We start from the raw sequence: 27,342 nt of genomic DNA, 5'->3' as shown, positions 1-27,342 counted from the left end.
TGACCAGCAGATGGCGTGGCTCTGGTAACCTCGACCCCATGGGGCAGGTCTAGTCGCTTGCTGTATACCAGTTTGGAACTCAGGATGAGTTTGCTGGCTGACTGCAAGTTGACTGTGGAGGCTGAGCGGGGAAGAGGCCTGACAGGGGAGGTCTCTGGAGATGAGTCAGGGTTCACAACTTGATTGGGAACCAGGAGCTGGCTCTGGAAGCTCGAATCTTGGTTCAGATCATCTGGACACAAAGACACAGTAACATTAAAGCTGGTTTAAGCCTCTATTTCGGATATGGCAGTCACGCCACAACTAAAAGCAATTGTTTAGACGAATACTGTAAACTAATATTAAAAATAATGCTATTACTAAATAAGTATCTGATGCGCCCTCTTACCGACACAGGCCTGGACAGACTGGAGGTGTAGGTGCCACATTTGTAGCACTGAGTTCCTGTTGAGATCCTTTTCTATCACCACCAGGAAAAACTTCTCCGAAAAAGGGGGAGGGTGGTAATCTGGTTTCAGAAAAGTTTAACTCATGAAATCTTTACTCTGGTTTGCAAATGTGCAGGAATTATCAGATGGTTTAGTGCACCTTCGCCAGATGGAAAAGCAGTTGTTTGTGTATCTGGTTCCTTTTGAGGTTTGTAACCAAGAATGAAGTCCTCTTGGAAGACATGCAGCAGCTGTGTGTTGGCACCACACTGTATTGTACGTGGAAATCAAAAACACAATTATAGGTTTTTTGCACACAATTTTAGCGTTTCAAGCTTTCTCCTCGGAAGGTGGCGTGAAATATAGAGCAAGAGGAATGACTCACCTGGTTTGTAATGACATCGAGCTCGATGATACAGCCAGGCCTGGCGGTGGACTGCTGACTGACAATGTTGAACACTTCACCAACTAGTTTCTGAAACGATATGGTGAAAACGCAAAGATATTTTTTCATTTTAATTTATGCAATATGTACATTATTACAGAATGTTTTGGTTTGTTCTGCGTCAAACTTGACACCCAAACCCTGCAAGTTAGTCCACAAAACATCTTTCAATTTTTAAACATAGCGCACGGGAGTGTGTGTGTAGGTGTGCAAATGTGTGTTAGTCCACTCACAGATGTTTCCGGATCAGACAGTTCATCGAGCAGCTTTCTGGCATCGACCACAGCTTGATACAGACGAAGGTTCTTGCCATCTGATGCCACAAAACAGGCACTGGCACTGTTACAGTACGTTCCTGAAGGGAACAAAACACAGCTGGCTAGTAAATTAAAACAGATTCATAAGGCTGTAAAATGTATGGAGACAAGATGTTTATTTCCTTTGCATATTGTAGCTGACGCGTGCATAGCGTTGAAGGTACTTTGATCTGAATGCTAAATATTATGCACCAGTCAATACCAAATGTGTGACAACTTCTCAGCACTGAACAAAATGTTACTGTACTGTCATTTTATTTTAACAAAGATATTATCTTGAAATCTTGCAAACATTTTTGTTACGTTTACCAAGTACTGAGCTGGGAACAAGTGAAGGTAGCCAAGCAACATTGCTGAAAGCAGAGGTGTGCAGCGAGTTGATCCGAGCCAGTTCAGAGACCCCTCCGGTGCATGAGAGGGGTCCAATGTGATCCACTCTCCACAAAATGAGTTCACTGTAGATGGCATTGGGGTCATGGAAGGTCCGTGTTGCTGCATTGCGAAGCTGCTTCCTGATGAACAAAAAGAGTGATACTTTTGTTCTTACCGCTTCTGGTTCTTGTGCTGCCTTGTGCATTATGCCTTTTTTTTTTTAATTCTCCTAACCTTGGAAGTCCTCTGGGAAGGGGAAAGGTGGGAGGTTGTTCTCCATCCATGCTGCCCGGAGCCGAGGGAGGTGTAAGCAGTGCATTATGGTGTGAGGACGTGAGCAACAGTGGCAGCACTGTATGACAGGCTTGGTCATTCAGATGGAAACGGTGGCCACAATAGCGATATTTGTGGGACACGGTCAACACGTTGGAGAAGGCAGAGCGCTCGGCAAATGTCACAGCCCACTGGAAACAATGACATTTTTTTTTTACAGTGATTCTGTTAGCAAACTAAAATAATGGTTCAGAGAACACACACACACACACACACCTGGTTAAGAGATCCGTCAACATGTTTGGAGACCATCATGACAGCGGGACTGGTGACAGGATTGGGTGTGGACGAAGAGGCTAAGGCAGGCAAACCGAGGCCAGTCGAGGCTGAGGCCGAGTGAGCGACATGTTGAACCATCCTTCCCTGCTCACTTGCCCTGGAACTCTCCCTTTCCGTCAAAGTACAGGCATACATTAGGATGTTTTTACTCAGAGAGTTGGCATCTCCTGTAGGAAATGCCACTGGGATGCGGGAGGAAAAGGACACCTGCAGGCCCATTTGGAAGGAAAGAAAATCACAATCATTCAGATTGATTGGATTGTTTAATATATATACTAATAATTGCATACTAGCCATGACATACGGTATTTATTTGCATGATTGTTAATGAGAGCCAAGGCAAGAGTTGTATCAAACAATCTGCCTATACAAAGATATATCGTATTGAATTTAAATGCACAGTGTTAGAGATCTGAACTGATACTGAGAAATGAATGCAATATTTTGTTTGCCTTATTTAGTGTCCCGAGAGGCAAATCCTCCTACACTATAACCACCAGTGAGTTCACTGTGTGCCAAAATGAGGATGTGGCATAGTATCACTGATTAAAAGCAGCCAGGCTAATATTTAGCAAAAAAATACTTGCACTTGTGTGACATTACAAGCAGGACAGACGCTAACATGTTCTCACATCATCAAAGCTGTACTTACCTGAACCTGTCTGAAGATGCCTTGGTTAAATTCATCCAGGTACTTGACATGCCAAACAAGGAAAGAGCCGTCAGTTGGGTGGATGGTGAACAGCATGTCAGGACTCTTATTCCACTCCGTGGTTAGAATCTCCATCCTCCTCTCAAGCAGCATGGAGGGCAAAGGCAAGCTGGAGCTGGATCCCGGTGAGGATGCCTTAGTGCTTCCCTGCTCTCCGGGCTCAACCTCCTCTCCGTGTTCAGATGAGGCTTTGTCAGACATCTCATCCAGGTCTAAAAGTCCAAAGAAATCATGTGCATTGAAATGAGTGCCATTAAGAGATGGCCACTGGACTGTTGTCATACCAAAGTCAAACTTCAAAGGGGATCCTTCGGGGTCCAGGGGGTCTTCTGTTGCATGGTCTAGTTGATGTTCAGAGAACTTGCGGAGCTGTAGCATAAAAAGATCCATGGAGCAGGTGAAGCTTAGGTCTTTATTATTAAGCCAATGAACCACAAATCCGCCGGCCCCGGTTCCATCATCTGTGTTGAAGAGTGCAGAGTCTGCCAGCATTGTGGGGATGTCTGCAAGTGAAAAGGAGGAAGCAGAGACAGATCGATCATTGAGACTCAGTCAATCAATACAGATAAGAACGGCATATGCTGTAACTAACGGGACTTCAAATGGCTCTAAGGTAAAGACAGCTGCCTGGGAGAACAGACTACCTGTGTTGGGGTTAATACTGGCTGAAATGTGGAAGTGACACAGAGCGTTGGCATGATGAGCGATGTGTCGGTGAGTGTGCGCATCCTGCGTGCCAAGCTGAGAGGGGAGCAGCTCACTGTGAGCAACCAAAGCAGAAGATCGTCGCCTTCCCCGACGCAGATGCTTCAGGTGGTGAATAGACTGTTCAAACAAAGACAAATATTAAACAAAGATTACCAATAGGAACTTGGCAAAGAAAACAATACATCTGTGCTCTAAAGGATTTCCGTTCAAGGATCTTATGTTAAATACCTCCAAAGCATGCTGAATCTTGTCCTTATTTCCTGCCAGGCCTGGCAAGCTCGAGCTAAACGAGTGCGTGTTCTCAGATATTTGCCCCCCAAGCAAACTGTCTTCTGGAAGCAAAGTCTCAGACCACAGCCTACAAACGCCATCCTCACAGGATGTCAGCAAAACATTGCAAACTGAACCCCTAAAAAGGCACATGAAGAATGCACTTGACATAAACCATTACAAATTACATTTTGTAAATGAGTCTTCATTTCTTACTTTGGCATATACTTGCTAGTCTTCCTCCAGGACATACCAGTGACCGACCGAGGATGAGCCAAGTAAACAAAAGAGAAGTGAACAGCGGGCGGTTTCTTATCTGAGGCGTCCTGGACCACCACTGCGGAACGCCAGCCCGTGGTGGGATACCAAACTTTGAGTAAACAATCATCCTACATACACAAACACACAAATGCCGATGAATACGGACACAAACACCATTTGTGGTTATTTAAGACTGCGTCCTTATTTTGCAAAGTCACCTTCCCAACTGTTGCGAAGTACTCTCCATCAGGGGACCACTTGGCAACATGCACAGATGCAGCAGTCCTGTGGGGCGCACAGTCACATTTGCTTTATGCAAAAGACAGCTTACTTAACGCTTAAGTGGCCAATTTGCAAAGGCGTGTGGAATGTTTTCACTTCCGCGTTTTGGTGGTTTTACGGATCATGCAAGTTTGTCATAAGATGACAATGCTCAATGTTCAATGTGAAGGGTTTCACAAATGTGGTTAGAATAAATAAGCGACATAAGTATTTTCTCATTTCGAAAGATTCTAGAGCTCGATTTGAAGTTTCCTGCATATCGTGATGAAGAATGGACCGATTTCCCTTGTCCGTTACACCAGATATGCATAAACGAGACGCACTTGCACTGCCAGACGCAGTTCCAGTCATTCAGAACGGGATGGAGCTTGTCCTCAGACGCCTGGCCATCCTCCTCCTCGATTAAGGCGTCTGCCAGCGGCGGAGCCCATAGCTGGAGCCGCTCGGTTGCTGCTAGGATACGGTTCCCTGAGGAAACAACGACAGCAGGTGACACCCCTCTCAGCCAAGTCGATGACTGAAGTGAACTAAAGTATGATGGAGGATACAAAATACACAATTGCGCGTGTTCTTCGGGGCAATGAAGGTGGTAAGGGAGTTGAAGCGGTGTATGCAGAGGATTCAATTAGTCCGTTTTTGGAGCGAAAAACATTAACGGCTCGATTAAATCACACAGAAAGCATTGGCATACCCTGTGGGTCCCACGCCAGGTTGTAGGTGATGGCATCAAGGAAGAACTGCCCTGTCTTTTGCCACTGATAGTTAAGCTGCTGTTAGTGACAGTAGAGCAACACACACACACACCATGCAATGTTATTGGCTCCCTCGCCCACTTCGTCATTTTACATTCTTCTGTCAACAAACATTTTTATTAAACAACAGTTTATCGGCCTACCTTGTGGCGTTTGTTTGGGTTGGTAGAGAGAGGTTCGAAGATACAGACTGTGTTTCCGTAGGAGGCAGCAATCTACATAAAAGCATAGTTCAAAACCGGTAGGAAATACAATGAGAATGGTCCGTTTTCAAAGTCATGGAAAAAAAAAAAAGAGGCACTAAATAGACTAAAGAATGTATTGAAAATTAATTAAAAAAAAAAAAAATACAATGCTTGACAGCAATTTCGTGAGTTCAAAAAGATGAGAAATGTTTAATGAATCAACAGAGTATACTGTAATTATAATAATTAGGATCATCATCATCATAACAAAAGAACAGCTACAGTAATTGTCCTCGTCCATCTGCTACCTTTTAAGAGCTGTTCACACTTTAAGAGTTGTGGCCAACAACGCTAAACAAGCACACAACTTTAACTACATTCACACTTCACAAGTGTGCTGGGTTTCAGAACTCAATGACTGCAGACAAAGCAAAAAAAAAAACACACACATTGCAAGAGAGAATGAATTTGAGTGTGAGGTCAACACTTACCCTGCCAAGCTGGTGGGAGCACTCCACACAGCCCACCTGAATGTTCCCATTCTGAGCTCCTGGGATTATCTGCACACACTCGAAGTCACTAGCCAAGATCACAACATCGCAACCTGAGCCGTAGGCCTGAAAATAAAAAGGTCTCTAATTCAAATGTGCCTTTAGTAATTGTTATTCAAGAAAAAAAGAAAATACAGATACAAACAAGTAATCAATAACATTAGGTAGAGAAAATTGTTTGGTTTCTATATTTAATATGGAAAACAAAAAGTGCAGCACTTAAAATGAAGACGATCATAAAGCATCAATGCAATGCTTCCAGAATGTACGTAGTAATCATGAAACAGTGTTACATAACTGACTGTTTTCAGCAGTTAAACTATTCAACACAAAACACAAACCAACTTCACATGATGCTAATAGCAATACTTTTACGTAGCAGACGCCTAAATTACACTCCAGGCCAAACTAACGTGACATCTGGGTAAACGGATAGGCACACGCATTTACATTCACTATTTTACACAAAGATTAATGTAAAGGAATACAGGCAAATTGTAATTCTAAAGTAAACTACACGGGCGACATTGAATAAAACTCAACAACAGCAGAGTCCATCAGCTGCCACGAAAGCAATATATGTTTTTTTTTTATCTGAGTATAAAAACAGCCAATAGCAGAGATTTTCAGTGAATAACGGGGAATGGATGTCAATCATAGGTGGATTTTTGCTATCAGGTGACTGGCCTAATACCGTTCCACTGTGCATGTATTAATAGAATTTCGTAATAATACAATATATAATGACAGTAGATTTTCAGATCCATGTTCAACTTTAAATTGCGAACAGCAAGGTCAACTAGCCTCAAAGCAACAGTCGTGCCCGAACGGCAGCTTGTGTCTTTCATTATTCAGGAGAACAGGAGGAGAGGCTGGGAATCACTGAGTCACACAATACAGTCACCACTCCAAAACAAACTAATCGTAGCGGTTATGGCCCCGGTGGTTGATACAAGATGAGGCAAGTCAAAGTTAAACTGCAGTCTGCGCATTACGCGTCCCCTGCTGCATCTGCTGCAGCACATTACTACTTGGAATTAAAATGCGGTCACCGTCACGCACTGTCCACGCGATGGAGATTCCCCTTAACTCTCTACGAGAGCAAGTCATTTCCACCTGAGCCAGACAAGCAAACAGGAGTACAGCCGTCACGAACTGGAGTCTCTCATCACCTTTTTGTTCATTTGGTTTGTGTGTCCTGCTTCTCTTTCATCTACAGTCTCATGCATAACAAACAAGGCGCTGAGGAAAAGGTGTGCAAACATCGACGCAGAGCATAGTACTGATGGACGGTAGGCTGGTTAACAATGGCATCATTCAAATACACATTTGGAAGCACATAATCATTTCCAAATACAGTTGTGTTGTTTTGAAACATTTATAGCAGTGTAAAAATAGACCACTTATCATCTCTGGTATCAAATTGAATGCTTGACTGCAAGCTGCGACGATCAGCATCTCTGCATGCAGGAGAACAATCACGACTATCATTGCCCATCCATCCGTTTTCAACACCGCTTATCTTGTTCAGGGTCACAAGGTACCAGAGACTATCCCAGGTAACGTCAAGCAAAAGGAGGACTCCACCCTGAACTCGTCACCAGTCAGTCGCAGACTGTGGAGACAAACCCTTTACACTCACATGCACACAGAGTCGGAATTGAACCTAAGCTGCCGACAATAAAGTCACGCGAGCGTGCGACAAAAGTATCAATCTAGCGCTTGCCAAGTGAGTAACTGTCCACACTGCGGAATCACAATGCCATCAGTGAGCTTTCATAAGCAGGAAGACGGCTGCAAACTAATCAACGGATGGACATCGACAAATATGACGCTGCTGTTATTTTATTTTTTATTATCATCATCTTCCCTCAAACACACACACACCACCCTAATCCCAAACAATGAAGGTTTGGCGCAATCCTGCACTGTAATGACTGACATTTAGCTTCATAACTTGTCATTATAGCGTTGCTCAAACAAATCGAATGGTGGTTGACAACTTTTACACGGTCCACACACGTTTGGAAGATTACGGTTTCTACAATTGCATTCCTCCGGACTTATTATACTATACCAAATACTGGAATTAGAAAAATCATTCCTTGCAGTTATAAAATATGTTCCCAAAGGAAGATTGATTAAATTGCTTGCAATTATTAGGCTAACCTAAATATATTTGAGGAGGTGATACTGGAAAATGTATTCATCCAACTCAGCACACAAGACGTGTGATTTAGATCTGCTAAACTGATCAGTGCAACACTCCACCTTGTCAGTGTTTACACCAAGAAAGTAGCTTCCTCTTTTTTGTAACACAGTAGTGTTGACAGAAGTAACATAATCATGAGTCGTTTCTAATAGTCTCCAGTTAAAACGTTTGTCCTCGCTCAATTTCGAGAAACCCTAAATGTGATTTTTACACAAGTCAGTTGTCATTTTCCGGAGGACCGCTGTGTTGTGGCTATATATTTATTTATTTTTATGCTGCTTAAATATTATTTTCTTTTTTAGTAGATTTCGGAATCGCATTTCATGAGTGCAGAAGAAGAGAGGGAGGTGAATTAGAGCGAGGCTGTTGAAGTCGGAATAAAGATGCAACGAAATACGGTCCTGGCACGACGGTTCTCTTTAGCAAAGAAGACGCCAGAAGTAATACATTTTATTTAAACTTGTACTGTAACTCGCCGCCGAAGACGAGGCCGGACAACTTTTAAGGATTACACTTGCATCAAAGGACGCTCATCTACACCGACGTGAAATTCATTCGCTTTGCAAGAGCAAAACTGCAACATTTGTGCTCTATTCAATCTTTTGACCACTCCAAAAACTGCGAACATTGCATTTCGACGAAAAACGTGACGGCAAAAAACGGGAAACTCCAAAAAAGCAGTAGAATAGCTGACTGGTGACTCAACCTTCTTTAAATGACATCACTGCCGAAGAATACAGGAGATTAAGGATTTCCGTTAAGCGAGTTGCTATGTGTTTAATTACAAATCTGGATGGGTTGCATTAAAAAAAATAACAAGAGTATGCTTAAAATAGTTTTAGCCGTTAGTATTACAAAAAACATGGTTGGCCGACTACTTCACACGAGGTCTTTTAGGGGAGAGGAATGCAGCAGTTTTCTTTCCTTTTTTTAAAGAACAAAGTGTTTTTTATAGAATAAATGTGTGAATGTTGTCATGCACTGAGTAGACAAGAGGAAGAGAGTGAGAGATCACTTCTGCCTTTCTACCATCCAATGCTTTCTATTCCCAGGGTCTAACTCAATCATGCAGTCATGTTCTGTTGCTGCAGCTGCTCCCAACATTTTCCTGCACGAGCTTGGCTGCCGCAGTCAAAAGCCTGAGCTGACAATATTTTTATCCCAAATTAAACATTTTCAGCTCAGAGAGCTCTCTTGAATATTTAGACAGCCTACATCCCAGAAATGTACTTTGACACCGTCCAACAACATCAGTCAGTTTTTGATTGTGCACATGATCATGCGTTGAAGTATTTTGTTTTCACAGACAGGTTTTACATGCAAACAATAACAAAAAACAAAACTCTGAGGCCCATTTCCAGGTACACAAACAGTGTTATTGAGAACACACCTACAGAGCAGTAATTGTTGCGAGCCCACTGTCAATGAAAATAAACCACACATTGATCACTTAAAATCAAACTGAAAAAAGCTTTTAGGCCCACGATTCATGAGCCGAGGGCCCTAACCTTCTCAGGTTTTAAGGGCGCCTTCTCCGGAATTTATGTTTCAGCTTTTTCCAAGCTGTCCTTTCTGACACGAGGCAGCACACTTTGCTCACCTGTGCCGGGTTTAGCAAAGCAGCCCCAGCACATAACTGAGCCTGCTGCTTGTTTGAAAGGAGGTACAATCTTCATTTCCTTACAAACACAGCATAAAGGCAAATCCAACAATCGTCACGAGAGCACGGTCCCAGAAGCCTTGCGCTCGTCAATATGCATTTCAGCAAATTCCAGTCTTATCATTTTCAAGTTCTTTCAGTCATGATTCTAGGTTTGTGAAATCGTTTTGTGTCAACATGAGTCGTGTGAGTATTCCAGGGGTCTGGCCCAAGAGCCCATAGGGTCAGCATGAGTGAAAATTCACTGTACATATTATCTAGTGTTCTTCAAATGTCCTCTCGGACAGAGAAGGGAAAGCACCAAGTGCAGAAATTTGGGCCTCAAGGCATAGTTGTGCATAGTTTTAGCGTCAGAGCGAGCTCTACTCTGTTACTGCGCAAATACAAGCCTCGGAGCAAAGCTCGCATGCATTCCCATCCTCCATCTGAGGTTAACATGAGGGCAGAGGAGCACAAGTCCGCTATATATTGCAGTTTAAAAAAAAGAGTCAGGCCACACACAAATAATCGAATAAACTTCAGGACGCAACCAATGTCCGGAAGAAAATGTGTACAAACAAAGCGTAAATTTGGCAGCCATTGCATCGGCCTTAAATTTTATTAGGGCAGTCGCAACACTTTTGAAGCAAACAGTCATTATACTGAAAGCTGCTAAAATGTTGACTAAAATCTTTGCAATACTGCTTAAGCAACAGAATATCAAAGAGTATGTTACGTCAAACAAACATCTCTGATTCACAAAAGGCTTGCATGAAAAACTTGAGATTTAAAGAGCAAGGTCTCATGTAACATAAAATATTGTCTACGTATCATCAAAAAGAAAAGAAAATCAATAATATCATCACCATTATCATTTACTTCACAAACGCGCTGAACAGAACCATTTTGCTTGCCAAGACCCTCTTCTTGGTCTATGTTAAATAGTCCATTTGAGGTAAATGTGAAAGGTAATTGGAAGGGATGGAGTGGACATTTCACATTATTTGCCTTCACAATAGCGACTGTAATATGATGCTATTTGTGTCTTGCTAACAAAATGAAATATTGACCGGTTGTCTTGGACCAGTCTGCATGAAGAAGAGGGAAATGTTGGGAAGCTGCCAGACTTCAAGATAAAGAATATTTATAGCACACGGCCCGAGTCGTGTAAAAGTTTAGACATATACTGTTAAAGATATTTCTGATATGACGGAAATTAAGAAAATAATTTGAGTTTGCGTTGCCAGATATAGCCCAAAGGTTTACGTTATTTTTTTTCCCTGAAAAAATATTAGAATAAATCCAGCAGAACACATGGGTGAGGGGAATAAATCAGGACAATGTTGCAAATGGTTGTGCAGGGATGATTGCAAAACTGACGATTGGCGTGATCGCCACTTTGAAAAGACAGAAAGGGAAGCAAACCTCGATCAACAGCTTTGAGGAAGGAATTTTTTCACAGGCATGTATAAATTGTTTGTTTTTACATTGTCTTTAAATCATTTAGGAAAAACAAAAAGGCTAACCTGTTACCCAGTCAAAAAAATAAACACATCTGTGCCATCAATCCTGGCAACAAAATAGTCAATTAACAAGCCGAGCTCTCAATGATCATGTTAACTATGACTGAATTTCCAGCACTTTTTTAAAAAAACAGACCTGTTCACAAATGGTGTGTCTTCTCTCTTGAAAGCAAACTCCCTCACGTAACCGCATTTTCGACTGACACCTCATATATTTCAAATACGGCAGTACAGAAGAAGGCTAAAATCATCATTCATGCAATGTATTTCGTTTTTCTGCATTGGTCAAATAACACGTAAAGGTAGGGTACAAGTGCCACCATCAGAGAAATCTCTGGCTTTTGCCACCTGGTATGAATGTGTGACATCATGGTGAAATCTCCGCAACAGGGCAGGTAACCCCAAGCAAAGGGAGCCCACATTAATGGCAAAAGAATTGCCTTGCTTATTTTTGACAACCGCATTGAGTCCATTACACACGGCCCCTTAATAGCTGCGAATTAAGGGATGCAACTGACGTTGGTGCATACCAATGACCCAAAGAAATCCCTGCAAACGCTGCAATCACAAAATATTCAGGAATCTCCCAAGTACTGCCTCCCTACAAGATGATTTGCTCATTTGATAGCGGTGTCTTTGCTTTTTGGAGGGAGCTGCATAGTCCTTGCCTGCTTATGTGACAAACGTGCATTTATGCCGTTTTGTAAGCATCGCATGAATTTGTCATTATTTCCAAGAGTCACTGTAGCCTTCAGCACGCGTGTCCATATAAGGTCGTCTACGTCATGGCTGATGCTGGAATGACAGTGAGCTAATGATCCGTGAGGAGGATTTAACGCCAAATGGTTGCGAGCTAAGCCACTTCTACAACCAAATACTATAATGGCTCTCACGCTCGACACACAGCACCAACACCTTCTTCGTTTTAAGCACGGTAGCATTTGGACTACCATACAGCACAGCATTTGCCAGTTACGATAATTGATGCGCAAAGGGATTTCCTTGCAGTAATTGTAACGTGTCAACATACTGCTAAAGGTCATTGAATGACTCGCGATAAATCCGGTGCATAAATAACATCGGTAATTGACAGGTGCCGATATAGGCGTGGAAAGTCAGTAATTGAGGATATTTTTCAACGCAATGCAGAATATTAACGAGGAAGGCAGGAGAAGTCTCGAGTGTTTGGGATTTTTATAGTGCGGCAGTTTGCTAGCTTCCTACCCGGTTAGCCGATAGCTTAAGCTTTAGCGAGCTATTTCGCCCCCGTCCAGCTGGTATGAGGCTAGCTAGCTAACCACTTACTTAGCTCGTTACTAGTTAGCATCAACTGAAGTCAAATAATATCCGAACAGAAACTCACCGTGAACGGAACGTCATGCACGCTCCCCACCGAGTAGCAGCAATCTCCCGGGTTCACCGCTCCCGTCAGCACCTGATGCAGATGCATCTTTCGTTCCTATTTTTCCCGTTTTCTTCTTGGAGCAGCAGCAGATGCCGTTTTTAATTATTTAGAACGAGTCCACCCTGTCGGTTTCTCCATCTAGCAGCAACCGGGGATTCCATCAGTAAACGTTCGTTCGAGTCGTCCACGGCCTCGCAACGTCGTCCAGACGTCGTGGTCGGAGGGGGGGAGGATGTGTTTTCCGGCCGTAAGAATGAAATTTCACATAACCGTGTCATCCATTTACGCGAGTAAAAGCGGCCATCCGTCGCCTCTCGCGGTGTACACCATCCCCACGATTAATCGTCAAAGCCGAGGCAACAGAGGCAGCTGATCTGAGGCTCTGCGGCGCGCCTGGCTGACATGCGCGTTCACGCCGTTGCCTAGGCACGACTTGGGGCTCTAGAACCACAGCACCTAGATCAAAGGTCTGACAACTACTTCATTAATATTCACGTTTGTACAATGGATTTACATACACGAATCATTTGATCTATAGAACAGATGTATCTTTATAAATGTATTTTTTTATTTGAATGAGGGCTGTTCAGACTTCCTGGAGACCGTGTTTTAGTTGTATTAACGCTGTACTATGATGATGTCGTTGATGATGATGATAATAAAGCTTGCGATGCCGCGCCTGCTGTAGTGCTCGCACCTCTGTCATGCAGTTTAATGTCTTATATAAATCTGATTAATATGAATGGAGACATGAGACGATGAGAAAGCGAACACAGCGGAGTGCATATTTCGCCAGAATCACATGTTGGGATGACTACATTTGTCGCTGTTCAAGATGTGTTGCAAATACCTAAAAAGGTGGTGGTGGTGGTTTGTCGCATTCCGTTTACAAAATCCCCACCAACGTGTTTTTAACCTATCCAAATTTTTTCCATCCAAAATGTCTTTTCGTCCTCTATTTATAGAGCACTTAAAAAAACCACAGCGAAAACGAAACTGCTGTTCTCAAAATAAAGTACAAAATAATAATAAACAACAACAAAAATATAGACACATTATGAAATCAATGAATAAATATACTCTTCTCATTACAGTGCAGTTTACAAGAGCTCCCTTCACATTGGCTTGAGGCAGACAGAAAGGCAAAACTTGTAGACTTTAAATTCTTATTCAATCTTCTTCAAGGGTCACCAAACTTTTTGTAACTGAGAGCTACTTCCTGGATATAAGATTTTTTGGGGGGTGCACAGATCTGAAAGAACAAAAATGCTAAAATTACCTTTAATAGTTTTTTTTTTATTAATCATAAAACAAAACTGTGGAAACACAAATAATGTTAATGGTTTCCCACAATTATGATCAACAATGATTTTACCAAACAGGCAAACAATAAAATGCACTCATTTGCACACAAATTTTTGTGAGCACGATATTGGTGACTCTAGTAGGTCTACTGGTCTAAATGTTATAAGTTGTTCATGAGTAATGTACATTAAGTAAAGTCTGTACTGACCAACATGAGGTCGTGCATGATGACTTCAAGATATTTGAAAGTAAACAAACTACAGATTTCAAACAGCCTTTAGTTTTTCCCTCGGCAAGTAACACAAAGATTGTTTCAGTGTCGTCACTTCACGAGAGAAACTTTCTACATCAGACTATCTTACTGCCATTTGCACTGTATAATTCGGCATTGTTTACGTTGTACATTCAACATCCCTGACTTGACCCCCAGAGTGTCGTAATGCCATGTTATTTAGTATAGAGTAACTTGTTATAAACGGGAGCCGTGCCCCAATTTTGTCAAGTCAACTAAAATGAATTGCTGATGATTTTTGCTCTAACCAAATTATTAATAATTCCTCGATCCTACATTTCTTTTATTCATAGAAAGAAACAATAAAATATGTGAGAATAGATGGATGGATATTTCAGCAGTGAAAATTTGAGTACAACAAACGACTGAGACTGGCCTGGCTAAAGTTCAGCGCCGAATGTCTTATCACTCTATTATCTGCACTTACTCGTCTAGCACTGATGAGATCTAATGAAGCAATTGTTTTCTTCCTGGCTGTTTTTCCTCTGATGTCTTAGCAAATATCCATTGTCACATTCCTGTGGTCTCCTTGAGTTGTCTGTGTCTGTTACCAAAGTATTCACACCCACTACCACTGTATGTAAAAAAAAAAAAAAAAAAGCCATTAAAGCAGTGACCTAATTAGTTATCCACTGTGACATCATCATCAGGAGCTTGCCTGCCAGCAAGCGTGACACACAGGACAGCACGATGAGACAATGCATAACATATTTCATCCTTTGCCTACTTGCACACTTTTAATATCACAACACAGCAATTGTGCAGCGTATTGAAAGAAAAACATTCATGATTCATTTCTTACTCTATGATTTTTTTTTTCATAAAGCAGTCTGGTAGAATGTAACGCACTTCAATCCAAACAAGATTACTTTTCCAAATTCTATCTATCTTGTCTTTGGCTCCAGTTCCACAAGAAGAAAAAGCGTCCTTGAGCATGTTGCTGCCGCCGCCATACATACATTTCTAATATTCCCTTTATTAGTCCCACAATGGGGAAATTCGAGATTCGAACCCAGGCCTCCTGAGGAGACTGGGTCCTGAACGCGGCGCCTTAGACCACTCGGCCATCCTTCGATAAGCAATGTGTAATTTGTAGTACAATGTGAATAACAACTAGCAAGTAGGTGCCTATACATTGTGCAGGAAGGTGGGTCGGAGGGTGGCTGATGTTTGCGAGACCAGTCTGCGCCATCTAAAGAGAACAAAATTAAATGCGTTATAGATTTTCTCATTTCATGGATGGCTGCTAGCTGGAGGCTGCACAAGTGTTGCCCTGAGGTGCAAGACATTCTATGCGTATGGGTCACAACAGAATGGAACTTGGACGTGTACTTGAATACATAAAGGAGGAGATGGTAAAAGTAATTCTCATTTACCCAACGTGAACGGGACTGTCCATCTTGGATCAGATTTGAAAAAATGTCAAGCGGAAATTGGGGAATAATGATGATTTACTGCTATATTTATTTGAATGGAAATCGCAACGAACCAATACAACAATAATAATACATATTTTAATTATTTATTAATTAAAATAATAATTAATTAATTAGGTTCAGGATTAATTGATTAATACCGTAATATTTGGGCATATTTTGAATAGTTAGTGAGAAGGTATACGACAATGTTAACGATACGTCACAAAAAAAAGGTCTCATTGGTGACACAATGAGAGTCAAAATCAAAGTTTAAAGTACTGACTAAGAATGAAACGAAAACTACAGTTGTGAACGGACATCCACTTGCATGTGAGCGATCATAACGTGATGAGAGGATAACGGAGAAAGATTGGCGCGCAGGCAGGCAGGCACGTCAAGTGTTGAAGCGTTCACCTGATTCATGAACAGATGTGACTCACACGCCTCCGGTCTTCTGCTTGACCCACAATCTGTGGCGCAGTCTTCATCTTTTTTTTTTTTCCGCTCACTAAGCTGTAACTGAAACAAATAGTGATTCCAAAAACATACTGACATTTAAACGAGAACTGCCGTCTTACTTGGGTCGACACGACCGGCTATTGTTTGACATGTTTGTTATTAATTTCTCCTTATTTCCAGATAGAGGGAAACAAAAGTGGTCTTTCTAAAAGGTAGTGGCCTCTAAAATCAAGACTGAACTTTAAATGTCAAAGAGTGATGTGCTGATGCAGTAACATTTTTTAAATGATTCACTCGTGCTCCCGAGTTGGGGAACGCGTTTCGGCCAAATGATGAAACATGAAGCAACCTAATTTGACATTCACGTGCTTAGACATTTCAGCCATTCAGAATCAACATTGATTTGTTTGAACTTTACAATTGTTTTGGTTGTTCTTGCTGCAAATCTGTTAGAAAATGACATTTAAAATCTTATGTTATATTATTATTTTCATCAATATTGGATTATTATTACCATTGATATGTTGTTGTTGGTATTGTGATAGAAAAGTTCAAGTCTGTATGTAATATTGTAACGTATGAGATAGAAATACCGTATGAAATTGACAAATGTTTGATATATTGCTCATTTAAGCAAAATGAATTGATGGGTCGGACTACTTAAACCCTTTATTTCAACCCACAGTGCCATCTAGAGGACTCAAAAATACAGCAGCTGGTTCATGAAGCAAATTTGAAGCTTCATTTTCACATCGGTCGGACCTGATAAGTTTATACTTCTTCCGACTCCTTTTCGAAAGTGTAAGCGGGTATTTCATTTCTAGTGAATGTTGATTATTGTGTAACATTCTCTTGTGTTGCTTTTGTTGATGCAGTTTCTGTGGTATGTTTGTTGGTAATTTTTGTCCTCACAAGTTGTTTTTTTTTATTTTACTCCATTTTATACATGTTTGAAATAAATGTATATAAAAAAAAATCTTACCTCAGTATTATCTTGCCTCATATTTGACTTTGGTATTTTTATTATATTGTATAATTATTATTTTTTTTGTAAATCTCTCTTTTTTTCAGGTTCACTTTCTTGGTCCTCATGAATCTCTCTCTCACACGCTGCCATGCTGCCCAATCTCTTAAAGACCTCTGTGCCTGAAGAGATACAGAAGATTGATGATGTTGTCTCTCTTTTTGACACCATCCTGTCTTTTTTCGTCCTCTTCCTTTTTTCGCTCAGAATGCGGCCTTTTACTGTGGTTGGAAAAAAGTCATGTGAAAAAAAAAGCTCACTCTCATTCGACTTGAACTATTTGAGCTGTAATCATATGTACTGTTCATGTCAACTTGATGAACAAAACACAGTGAGCAGAGTGATCGCCTCACATTTTTGATAAAATAATATAATTTGATTATATAACGTATTATTATATATTTATGTTTTCATTGAAAATGGCATATTGCTACAATGTAGTCAGTTTAAGGTCCTACAGTTCTCTAGTGTAAATTTAAGGCCCGTAAAAAATAACACACAGGAATTGATGTCTAAACCATGGACAATGTTCTCCTTTTCACCTCCTAAATTACACACCTGTTTCCCCTTCACAGCATTTGGCTCTTGGATAACACTTTCATATTTTTTGGGTGATGTTCCTGTGCTCCTGTTCTCTGTGGTAAGTTTGTTCACGTTACATTGTGGGACTTTATGTCTACATCTACATGCCATATTAAAATGGAGTTTATTTTTTATTCTTTTTTTTGTCACACTTAAAATGCCATTGCATTTCACAGGTGTTGCACAGAATCTGATTGATTATTGCGTTTGTTCTGCCATTTCAAAACAATAATGTGTATCCATCCTCCCAAACCTGGAATAAGCTTCCAACAGAAGTTAAGTCAACCCCAAGCGGAAATGCTTTTAAATCAAGGTTAAAAAAAATCCAATTGCTTTGATTATGATCTTTTTACATTTTTATATATGTTTTTAGTTATTTCACAAACCTACTTTTGTGTGTTTGAATGCTATCAATGTAGTCTTTTTGTAATAATCTGCTTTACTTGTGACTGCCATTAAATGTTGTTGTGTTTGTAAATATATGAATGTTTTGTGTTTTTGTTTTTCTGAAATATATTGAGCTGTACAGATGTATTGTGCCGACATTATTTAACTATTTTGTAATGGAACTATTTGGGCTGAAGTGAAAATGGTACACTGAACTAAGATCTTGAAAATGAAGCAATTTATTTTAATGATTGAGACTTTGGCATTTTGTAATTATTATTCCCAATGCATAATGTGCTAAAGAAAATAAAATATAGTGTCATGCTATTTTGTACTTGATATTTTCCATCATTATTATCACTTTTGCTGGGGAAACAAAGCTAACCCTGAGGAATTTATCTGCCATTTTGTTATCCAATTACTTTTTAGTACTTAAACATTCTGCTTCTGTTGCAAATTACGATAATCATCCATTTTCGCTGAACTTTGCACAAAGCACACGACATTGAGTGTGATGACAACTTTCAGCCAGAAGAGGGCACTACTGACTAGCAATACGCCAAATTGCTTTCTTACCAAAGTGCAAATGCTGTACTGCAATATAATTAAAAGTGAATGCAAATTAAATTAAATTCATGTTCATTTAGCACACCACTGAACAGTTAATTGTCAGTGTGCATCTTCGTGCCAACATGATGTAGAACATACGGTAAGTATTTGTAAACAAAAAAGTAAATGAATTTTCTCATTATGATGAAGAATGTATACTTACAACATCCAGATTTAATGAGGACATCAGTCATATGTCAAACAACAACCAAGGGAAATTAGATCTTAAACAAAGAAAATAAATGTATATATAAATCTCTCTCTCTCAAAAAAAAAAAAAGAAATCTGAGGGTTTCATAAGTTTATGGATGTGTGTTTAAACTCCTCGACTGATCATTAATCTGAACCATCAGATAAAACGTTCCTCATCAGGGAAACAATGAAAGGAACGCTCTCAGACACATTACATTTTGAATTTGTGTGAGCATTCAGGTGGGAAAGAGTGACTTTGTAAAGCCATAACACTGTAAAAGACCTTGGATTTAATGGTGCACATACAGCAGCCCTTGTAAATGTTAAAGAAAGCTCATAATAGACTTCTTATCTGAGCACAAGAGACAATGAAGCCAGCCGAGATGGCCGTTCCAAATAAAGGGAACTGGTCAATGAATTGGAGAATTAAAGGAGACTCTTCCCAAACTGCTACAAATGAGAGTAATTCTTCTCAGAGAGAAAAAGTCCTCGGAGATTTAGGGGTAAGGAATTCAAAGGTAACAGCATTAAACTTTACCGCCATGTATCGTCAAAGCCACGGTGGCTTTGAAATCCCTTACATCTCTTTTTACGACACCTCATCATTAGTGGGACTAAGAAGCTGAAAACGACAAGCTTGGCCAGGTCATTTCCCGTGACAGTGAACGAAAGAAGAAGTCATTGTGCCAAGGCCTTATACTGAATTTAAAAAAAAAAAAAGGGCAGGACTGCATTCATTGTCATGGATGGTAGTAGATCAACCGTAGTTTTTTGTTTGTAATATCACAGTGTTCCTTGATGTATACTTTTATGTAATTTTATGCAACATGTCAGGTAAATAAGAAACTTAAGGACCTGTTTGAGATCAAAGTATTTAAAATAATAAAAATAAAATAATTCATACTTTTATTTTGTATAGTTATTATTGATTTGTCTGAATTGTACTCTGCCTTATTGGGCAGATTACTCTCGTAAACAGACCTTGGTCTCAAATGTTTTTTTATTTTCTGGTTAAAGAAAAATGTTTTGATTGGTTGATTGACATAATTAATCTGTGAGACAATTTCAGTTTGATAATGCACTGTTTGACTTTTTTTTGGGTAAAATATGTGCTTTGGCTCATTAAAGATTGATCAACACTGCTCGTGAACAGGAAATTGCATCTTCCGAACATTGGAGGGCAGTAGAGAATAAAAAATGCATTTCGGTACCATCAGATTGCCATTTTAGAATAAAGTTTCTTTCTACAGAAGATTGAAAACAAAATCCCCTCCAGCCCCCAACCGATTGCAGTACTGTATCTTACTTTTAATGCGGATTTGAACTCAAAGGGTTTGATGCGTTCTACGAGTGCATTAAAGCCATCATTAACATGCCTTCAATTAATGCTGAATAAAGAACGGTGAAAAGTGCTCTCTAGTCATCAACGCAATGCGGTGTTATTAATGATAGATGTGATGTGGACACTTGTATTTTGGTATGTTAGCAAGTGCAGAGAATTGTTTGTGTCATTAGATTGGCCTCCTTCCATAATCACCTCATAAAGCCCTCCCGCCCCTGCCAGTCACCTCTGCTCCTTTCCCCTTCCCCCCTCTCTCAGGGTTCCTGCATCTTAAAAAAAAAAAAAAATCCAAATCAACTCCCCCTCCCCACAACCCATCAGCCACTTCAAGTCGTGCATCTTCCCCGCTTCTTATCTCCATTATGGAATGCGGCTAGATCAGGCCTGTAAGAATGAGCAATGAGGGAGAGGAAGCGGTGAAGCGTGCGGTGGCTCAGGCCAACACGGAAGCCATTATGGGGCTAAAGCACTACCAGCGTGTTTGATGAGGGGGAACAACGGAGACTTGCCCGAGGATACCCCATTAAACTCCCCCTCTTTGTCTTTCTGTCTGCAGCCGAAGTCACGTCCACGCACACCTGCACAGCCGCACGCGCTCACATATTCCCGATGGGTCTTGCTTGCGTTCGATGCGACCCTAAAGCCATGTCTGTCATCTGGTCTTAAAGTATAGCCTGGAAGAGGGTGCTTTGACTCATCTCAGCAAGCAATGCATCACTTTTGTCATTGTCAAGCAAAAGCACATACTACATGATAAAAGAGCACACGTATCAAATGAATCAATGAAGATCACCGTTAGACGGACCACAACGGGGAAATGTGCAACTCCACATATGCAGTGATACCTTGATAGGAAAATCGTACTTAAAAAAAAAAAGGATTTTGTGAAAAGCACATATGAATAGTATAAGTACAGAGAATGTAAAGAATTTAACAATTAGCAATGAGAGAATGTGTGCGTCTTACAAGGCTTGGCGCCCCTTCCTGACTTTCCTCAAGAAACCGATCACTGCTGTTTTTGAGTAGAAAACATGCCATCAACGTTTTTATGAGTGGATAATATAAGTTATGGATCATTTTGGGATTGTGTTTTGCAGCATTTTACATTTTATGAGAATTAGATGTACAATTTATCGCATGTGTGTGCGTGTGCGGGTTTGCTGTCTGGAGATTTGGGGGTTTGTTTTGTTAAAAGAGCAAAATTAACATGACTTGTTGGGATGTTTTTCATTGAGGTTTTGAAAGTTAATAAAAAAGACCTTTGAAAGAGAAAACGTGTGGGTCCCTGTTGACCGAATGTTGTACGTGAGAAGGAGAAGAAACAACTTTTAGTGTCATACAGAACGTTTTGTGTATTTTCCGTGCTATTTGCCATCCAAAGATGAGTCAAGAAAGTTAGAAATGAGTCGACCAGAGTTTGCTTTTACTGGCGTATTTAGGAGATATCAGAGTATCACATTCTTCGAACAAGGGTTCTTTTTTTAGTATTAAAAAATATATTTTCTGAACATGTTAAAAAAAAAAACACTTGCTATGAGGCCATGAAAATGTGTTTCTCAAGTCAGAGCAGATTTTTCCGGATATTTATCGTTGAAAAGTATGGACTGCCCGAAGACGGTGAGGCTTCAGCACGCCCGCCACCCTCGTGAGGATAAACGTATCGGAAGGATGAATAAAATAAAAAGGATTTTTTTTTCCCAGCGCGAAATGTGAGAATGACTCATTAGAAAACGTGCAAATGAAAAGCTGCTTGGGTTAGAGAGATTGGTTGAGGTGGAAACCAAGACCAGAATCAACAAACGAAAGAAATACAAAGTCGACGATCAATTCTGTGCAGACAAAAATTCTTGTCAGAAGAGCAAAACAATGGATGGGATTGTAGAGATAAAAAAAATAATCACAATCCACAGGAGTTTTGATGACAATCTTTTGATATAAAGTCATGAGTTGGATGCACTCCTGAGGGCAAAAGAGCTTCCACGAGTGATCGTCTGTCATAATGAGGAAGACCCGCGGCGTTGGCAAAACACTTACGATTATTTTATGCCTCGTTAATTGTTTTCACTAGTTTGGTAAAGTGATAATTGGGGAAAGTATCCTTTGCAATCCGCTTAGAAATTCCCATTTTTTTAAATGTCCAGAAAAAAAAGTTTTTTTGGCACCATCTGTGGCATCCACAAACTTCATGTGAACACTGTCCAATCTACTTTTACTTCTCGTTCTACTTGGCGTATTTTCTGGACGATAAGCCGTTACTTTTTTCCTGGATTTTGAACCATGCGGCTAATACAACGGTGCGGTTTTTCCGTGTATTTTTCTTTCACCCCGCTCTATAGTTCCAAAAATATGCTAAATAAATCTCGATTTTTTTCTCTTGGGTCTGTTCTGTTTTAATTTGCAAAGTTGTTCCCGTGTTAAATGGCACTGTTTTAACAATCTGTTGATGGACTTTTATGTGCATTAGCAGGACAAAATCGTTCTGGATATGCAGAACATCTGGCAACTGTTTTAATTTTACTCGACCAATTTTTACATATGGATATACAAATTTCAACAGCGTGTTGCCAATGTAAATCTGACAAGGCAGGTCAGATTCTAAGCTTGTGAGTCGGTCGGTTCGCAGGTAGGCATGATCAGCATCAGCATTTTTTATTCCCTTTGTTTGTCTTGATAGTCAGAGCGACCATATTCCTTCTTTACCAGCATCACTTAAAAAAAACATTTTGTACTCCGAGCGACCACGACTTTGATTCTGAGAGTGTACAGTGTGTGCCAGGCGTGTATTAAAAAAACTAACAAAAAAAAAAACTTCTCAGCCTGAAACCTAATTTTCATTTGTACCAGATTTGGGCTAAACCATCAGACTGCATGATGCGAAAAAATTACTTGTTGGAACAGAGATCAACTCTAAAATGTAGTTAGTGATCAGACGTGAAGGAAAGGAAGGATATTGTGGCATTATCATGACGATCAGCAAAGGAACTTTGAGGGCCACGCTGTGCAAATTGCACAGCCACCAACTGTTTGACTGCTGAGAAATTCCTTCCAATCTTCATTGCAAATCCAAAAAATACAAAATAAATTGAGCCCTATTCATGTGTCACTTCTGACCAAAAGACACAAACAAACCCCCCAATTTGATGCATGGGACAGCTTATATGTCTCCTGCGATGAGGACCTCAAAATAATCCTCCTACATCTGTCCTGGTGAGATGGCTCGACATGTTGAAAGGACTTCAGGTCTGTGTGAACAAAAATAGCCAATCAGGCAGAAAAATGGTCTCTGATGTTGCTGTTGATCATCACAGGATGGGTTTATTGATTTGCTGTTGGAACTGCGAGTCCTCGAACCGCGATGTTGCCCATGAGAGCGCATTGAGGACATCGCAGTGTCTCAATCATTGGTGACTGGGCTTCCGTTTTGACCATTTGTGTTCATGCGAGATTATCATTTAACAACACATGCCCAATCGAGTGCATGTACTACGGAGACAGGCGGAGAACATGGATGGATGTAGTTTTATGATGTCTCTATATTCGATTCCATTACGAACAAATAAATGTATCTGAAAATGAACTCTAAAATGTATACACGGAACCAGAGAAGCAATAGTGGCAGGGCTGCAGATCACTACAATGGTTCAGTCTGAGCAAGTGATGGATAAATAAGCTTCAAATCTGCTTCATGAAACACTTGTAGTATTTTTGGACTCCTGTAGATGGCACTCTCTGTTCAGCACTGAATCAATTGCCATTTTTTTAAACCCTTCAATTAAAGCAACAGTGCCATCTAGAGGACCCAAAAATACGTCAGCTGGTTCATGAAGCAAATTGGAAGCTTCATTTTCCCATCACTAGTCTGAGCATTCAAAGCTGTAGAGAACTTGAAGACACAGTTCCACATTCAAAAAAATAAATCAAATTGTAAAAATATTTGACAAATTAGCCTTAAGGTAAATTGGGCGCATTTGAACGTTGTGTTCAGGAATATACAGTATTCATCCATTTTCTGCCGCTTATCTGGAGTCAGGTCGCGGTGGCAGTTTAATTGTTTTTTTTGTAGCTAGAACCTTTTCTGAGAAGCAGAAAAGTTGGATTCATTAATTGCTAAACCAAATTGTTTGCATCTGTGTTGGTGTTGGTGAGTTCGCCTCCCGTTAATTGCAAATGTCTGCCAGCTGGTCAAAATTGTCAACTTCCTTTTTTCAAATGAACAACATGAAACCGTTGAAGATGGTGGCAGTCAAAAGCAATGAAATGTGCAACTGAAAAGCGACGAGGCCGTTGCCTCGGATAATTGAGGCCAGCGTAGGTCATCCATTTACCTGGAGAAAAGTGTGGAACTTTTTGAAACAAGTAACTGAATAATTTGTGTCATGTAGCAGCTTCAAGTAAGGGGAAACGCACCTTATTTGTGACCGTCCCTTAAAGGGCATCAGCTGGCAGGCGCATTCACTGGTCTGTCAATAAAGAAGCCAATGGAAACACCAGACAACCGTTTTTGCTTCCACCCGCTACTTTTCCATTAAACCGTTGCGTTCCAATTCTTTTGGAACAACTGTCCATTCTATTTCAATCCAAATATACTGACCCTCTTCGCTCGGCTCATGAAAGCCACACACTCAGCAAAGTAATCTCAACTAATCAGACGTTTAAGTGCAGAACAGTCAAGTGTGTGCGCCACATCATCAGTCCGGTTCAAATGAGGTTGCAGGATCTGTGAAAATAAATGTGCTTTGCATAGAACATACGATGAACAAATTTTTCATCAGGCCAAGTCATCAAAAATACAAAAATATCACCAAATGTATGATTTTCTTACAGCAGATTCCAATATCTCATGGCAAGCCAATCTGTCAAGTTATATAAATTTGCAAGACGGCTATTATTGTAAACTCATTGAAATATATCAATGGTGGGACGTGCATTTCTCATGTAGGCCTTCAGTAAAGTCCTACTTTATCCTATGAATAAATCCCCCTCATAATCATTTATGACACCACGGCTGGACAAATAATATACAGAAAGACACTTACATACGACTGAGTGTTGGACAACCTCGCTTCTCTTGAAAGGTTCGTCTTGAAAATGGCCTCGCAAGTGCATCTGCAATTAAATCTACACTTTTCCCTCCTTCGGCCATTGTGGTTTAAAAAAGCAAAAATATATTTGACATTTTCGAACGCTTGCCAGTGACAACTTCCGGGTGCGTCGATTCCGCTTAGCGCAGCCCCCTCACGATTGAGTATCCAATCACAAAACGCGTTCATTGCCTTTAACGTAAGGCCAACAAGAAGGCCCACTGCAACCAACGCGTGATCTGATTGGCTATCGCAACTGTCAGCCCCCTTGAGACACAGAACAAATGCCGCAAAATTGCATCTGAAGGCCTCGGACGAATAGTGCCCTCTACTGGTATTGTGAAATCTGCCTGGTAACACGAGCTAGCTGAATTCTGATTGGATAAAAACTCTCACCTAAAAATAAAATAGGAGATATATGTGAAAAATATGTTCATAATTTAGGCCAGCAGAGAATGCCTTGAAGGCCCACCCCTGAAATATATAAATGTTTTTTTTTAATTTTTTTGTATGCGAGCTATGGTACAACAAACCTTGCTTGAAATCTCTGCGTTAAATCTGCTGTCGTCCAACTGAGAACGTTTGCAGTCAAGCAAGATGACGTGAACGAGGACGTGCAGACAAAGGAAGCGAGTACATCATTTTTAGCCTCCATAAAAAGAGCTCATCCATCTAAAATATTGATGTACTGTACTGCACAACTCATCTGACACAGCTGAGGTCAGGCCCTTTTTACACGTACAAAATGTGGTCCAGAAATGTTCCCACTAGTTTTGTCTCACAGTGTTTCCTGCTGCGGCTTATTTATTGACTCTGTTTAGAATGTACAACACGCTTCCGAAGACTTTCGTGTGTTTTTGTGTATAACGTCAAGTGGGCCGTAATGGAACGCTATTAGGGTCCTCATTTTGAATCATAAATAACAGATGTCATGGCGTTAGCGGCAGACTCAATTATTCATCACCCTGAATGTCTTGAAAATGGCTCTGACGAGGCGGAGGTTTAATTTTAGCTTGCTATAATTTGTACTGTAAATGGGAGGTTTCCAAAAAGCCAAACCTCATTAGGAAGCGCCAGCGTGACTCACTGTGGACTGACGGAGGTGCGCGCGCAGTGAAATAAAGTGCTGCTGTGTTTTAATTTAACTGGCGTCTGCTACCTGCAGCTGGGGAGTGACAATCAATGCAGCCCTTTGAGAGCAAAATCAGATTTTCATTTTCACGTTTGCTTTCGTCGACAGAGCGGGGACCCGTCGCACAATTTGAAGTCGAGACAAACTGTCGTAACAACACAATATATTGTAACTGACAGATTGAATATTAATGTTGTATTTCCCAGAGCAGCCACACATTGCTTATGCATGTGATGGAGTTTAAAAGTTATTCGATCCTCAAATCATCGTGTCATTTTTTGAAGTGTGAAAACAAAAATTGGATTTTAGATTGTATTTTCTGGCCAGCAAAATTGTTTACGTTACTGGTGATCAATGAATATACTTTTTCTTCATTCCTTGACACCAGGACAGCTCTGGACAAAAAGAAAACTCTATTTCCATTCTTTTTTATTGAGAGTGCCATCTAGAGGAGTCCAAAAATACGACAACTTGTTCATGAAGCAGATTTGAAGCTTCATTTAGCCATCACTACTTTCATCGAAATTAAACGTCATAAAACAATTTCATTTTTTTTCTTTAACTCTTCACAATACAGTGCTATTTTTCTTTATTAAAAAACGTAGCAATAAATTTTTAAAGGCTGGAATGGATTCATGGCATTCAAGTTTATTTCAATTGGAAACGCTGATTTGATGTCAAATTAAAAACACGGCGGGTCACAAATAAAATGAACGGATGAATGGAACTGTTTGAAATGGAGAAAAATGCGCATATTGTCTTTTCTAAAAATGCTGTTTGTCATTAGCGAAAAGCATGCAAACAAACAAACAAACCTGTGTGTCATGCCAAGTTTGGATTTTGGA

The 27,342-nt window shown here is 40.4% G+C and overlaps 1 protein-coding gene and 2 long non-coding RNA genes across 10 annotated transcripts in view; 1 reads left to right on the top strand and 2 right to left on the bottom strand.

Moving 5' to 3' along the window:
• dmxl2 (Dmx-like 2) overlaps positions 1-13,110 on the bottom strand; it is a 33,875-nt gene extending 20,765 nt beyond the window's left edge. For 5 of the 6 annotated variants that reach the window (XR_015843107.1, XM_088295414.1, XM_088295410.1 and 2 more), the window contains exons 1-19: positions 12,633-13,110; positions 5,836-5,961; positions 5,303-5,374; positions 5,099-5,177; positions 4,731-4,875; positions 4,344-4,410; positions 4,081-4,253; positions 3,823-4,003; positions 3,531-3,711; positions 3,171-3,389; positions 2,827-3,098; positions 2,112-2,381; positions 1,797-2,026; positions 1,500-1,702; positions 1,107-1,228; positions 814-903; positions 589-697; positions 389-508; positions 5-232 (exon numbers count right to left, since the gene is read on the bottom strand). Coding sequence is in view for 5 of the 6 variants with exons in the window: in XM_088295414.1 (XP_088151540.1) it covers positions 5-232; positions 389-508; positions 589-697; positions 814-903; positions 1,107-1,228; positions 1,500-1,702; positions 1,797-2,026; positions 2,112-2,381; positions 2,827-3,098; positions 3,171-3,389; positions 3,531-3,711; positions 3,823-4,003; positions 4,081-4,253; positions 4,344-4,410; positions 4,731-4,875; positions 5,099-5,177; positions 5,303-5,374; positions 5,836-5,961; positions 12,633-12,719 (2,974 nt within the window). In the remaining variant the exon portion in view is untranslated. The remainder of the gene's footprint in view (positions 1-4; positions 233-388; positions 509-588; positions 698-813; positions 904-1,106; positions 1,229-1,499; positions 1,703-1,796; positions 2,027-2,111; positions 2,382-2,826; positions 3,099-3,170; positions 3,390-3,530; positions 3,712-3,822; positions 4,004-4,080; positions 4,254-4,343; positions 4,411-4,730; positions 4,876-5,098; positions 5,178-5,302; positions 5,375-5,835; positions 5,962-12,632) is intronic. The other variant, XM_088295411.1, reaches the window with a different exon arrangement.
• On the top strand, positions 12,638-18,041 carry LOC148337592 (uncharacterized). The gene is made up of 3 exons (XR_015843118.1): positions 12,638-13,141; positions 16,834-16,949; positions 17,220-18,041. It is a non-coding gene; the product is annotated as an uncharacterized LOC148337592 (long non-coding RNA).
• The window catches only part of LOC148337588 (uncharacterized), a 243,301-nt gene continuing 230,931 nt past the window's right edge, over positions 14,973-27,342 (bottom strand). For 2 of the 3 annotated variants that reach the window (XR_015843110.1, XR_015843109.1), the window contains 2 exons: positions 16,104-16,208; positions 14,973-15,463 (listed from right to left, as the gene is read on the bottom strand). This is a non-coding gene — a long non-coding RNA (uncharacterized LOC148337588). Of the gene's footprint in view, positions 15,464-16,103; positions 16,209-17,130; positions 17,295-27,342 lie in introns of all 3 variants that reach the window. The other variant, XR_015843111.1, reaches the window with a different exon arrangement.

The sequence above is a fragment of the Idiotropiscis lumnitzeri genome, chromosome 5, assembly GCF_059441095.1.
Source record: "Idiotropiscis lumnitzeri isolate Australia: NSW breed Sydney's pygmy pipehorse chromosome 5, RoL_Ilum_1.0, whole genome shotgun sequence".
In the NCBI taxonomy this organism is placed as follows: Eukaryota; Metazoa; Chordata; class Actinopteri; order Syngnathiformes; family Syngnathidae; genus Idiotropiscis; species Idiotropiscis lumnitzeri.
This window is presented reverse-complemented; position numbering and strand designations above follow the sequence as displayed.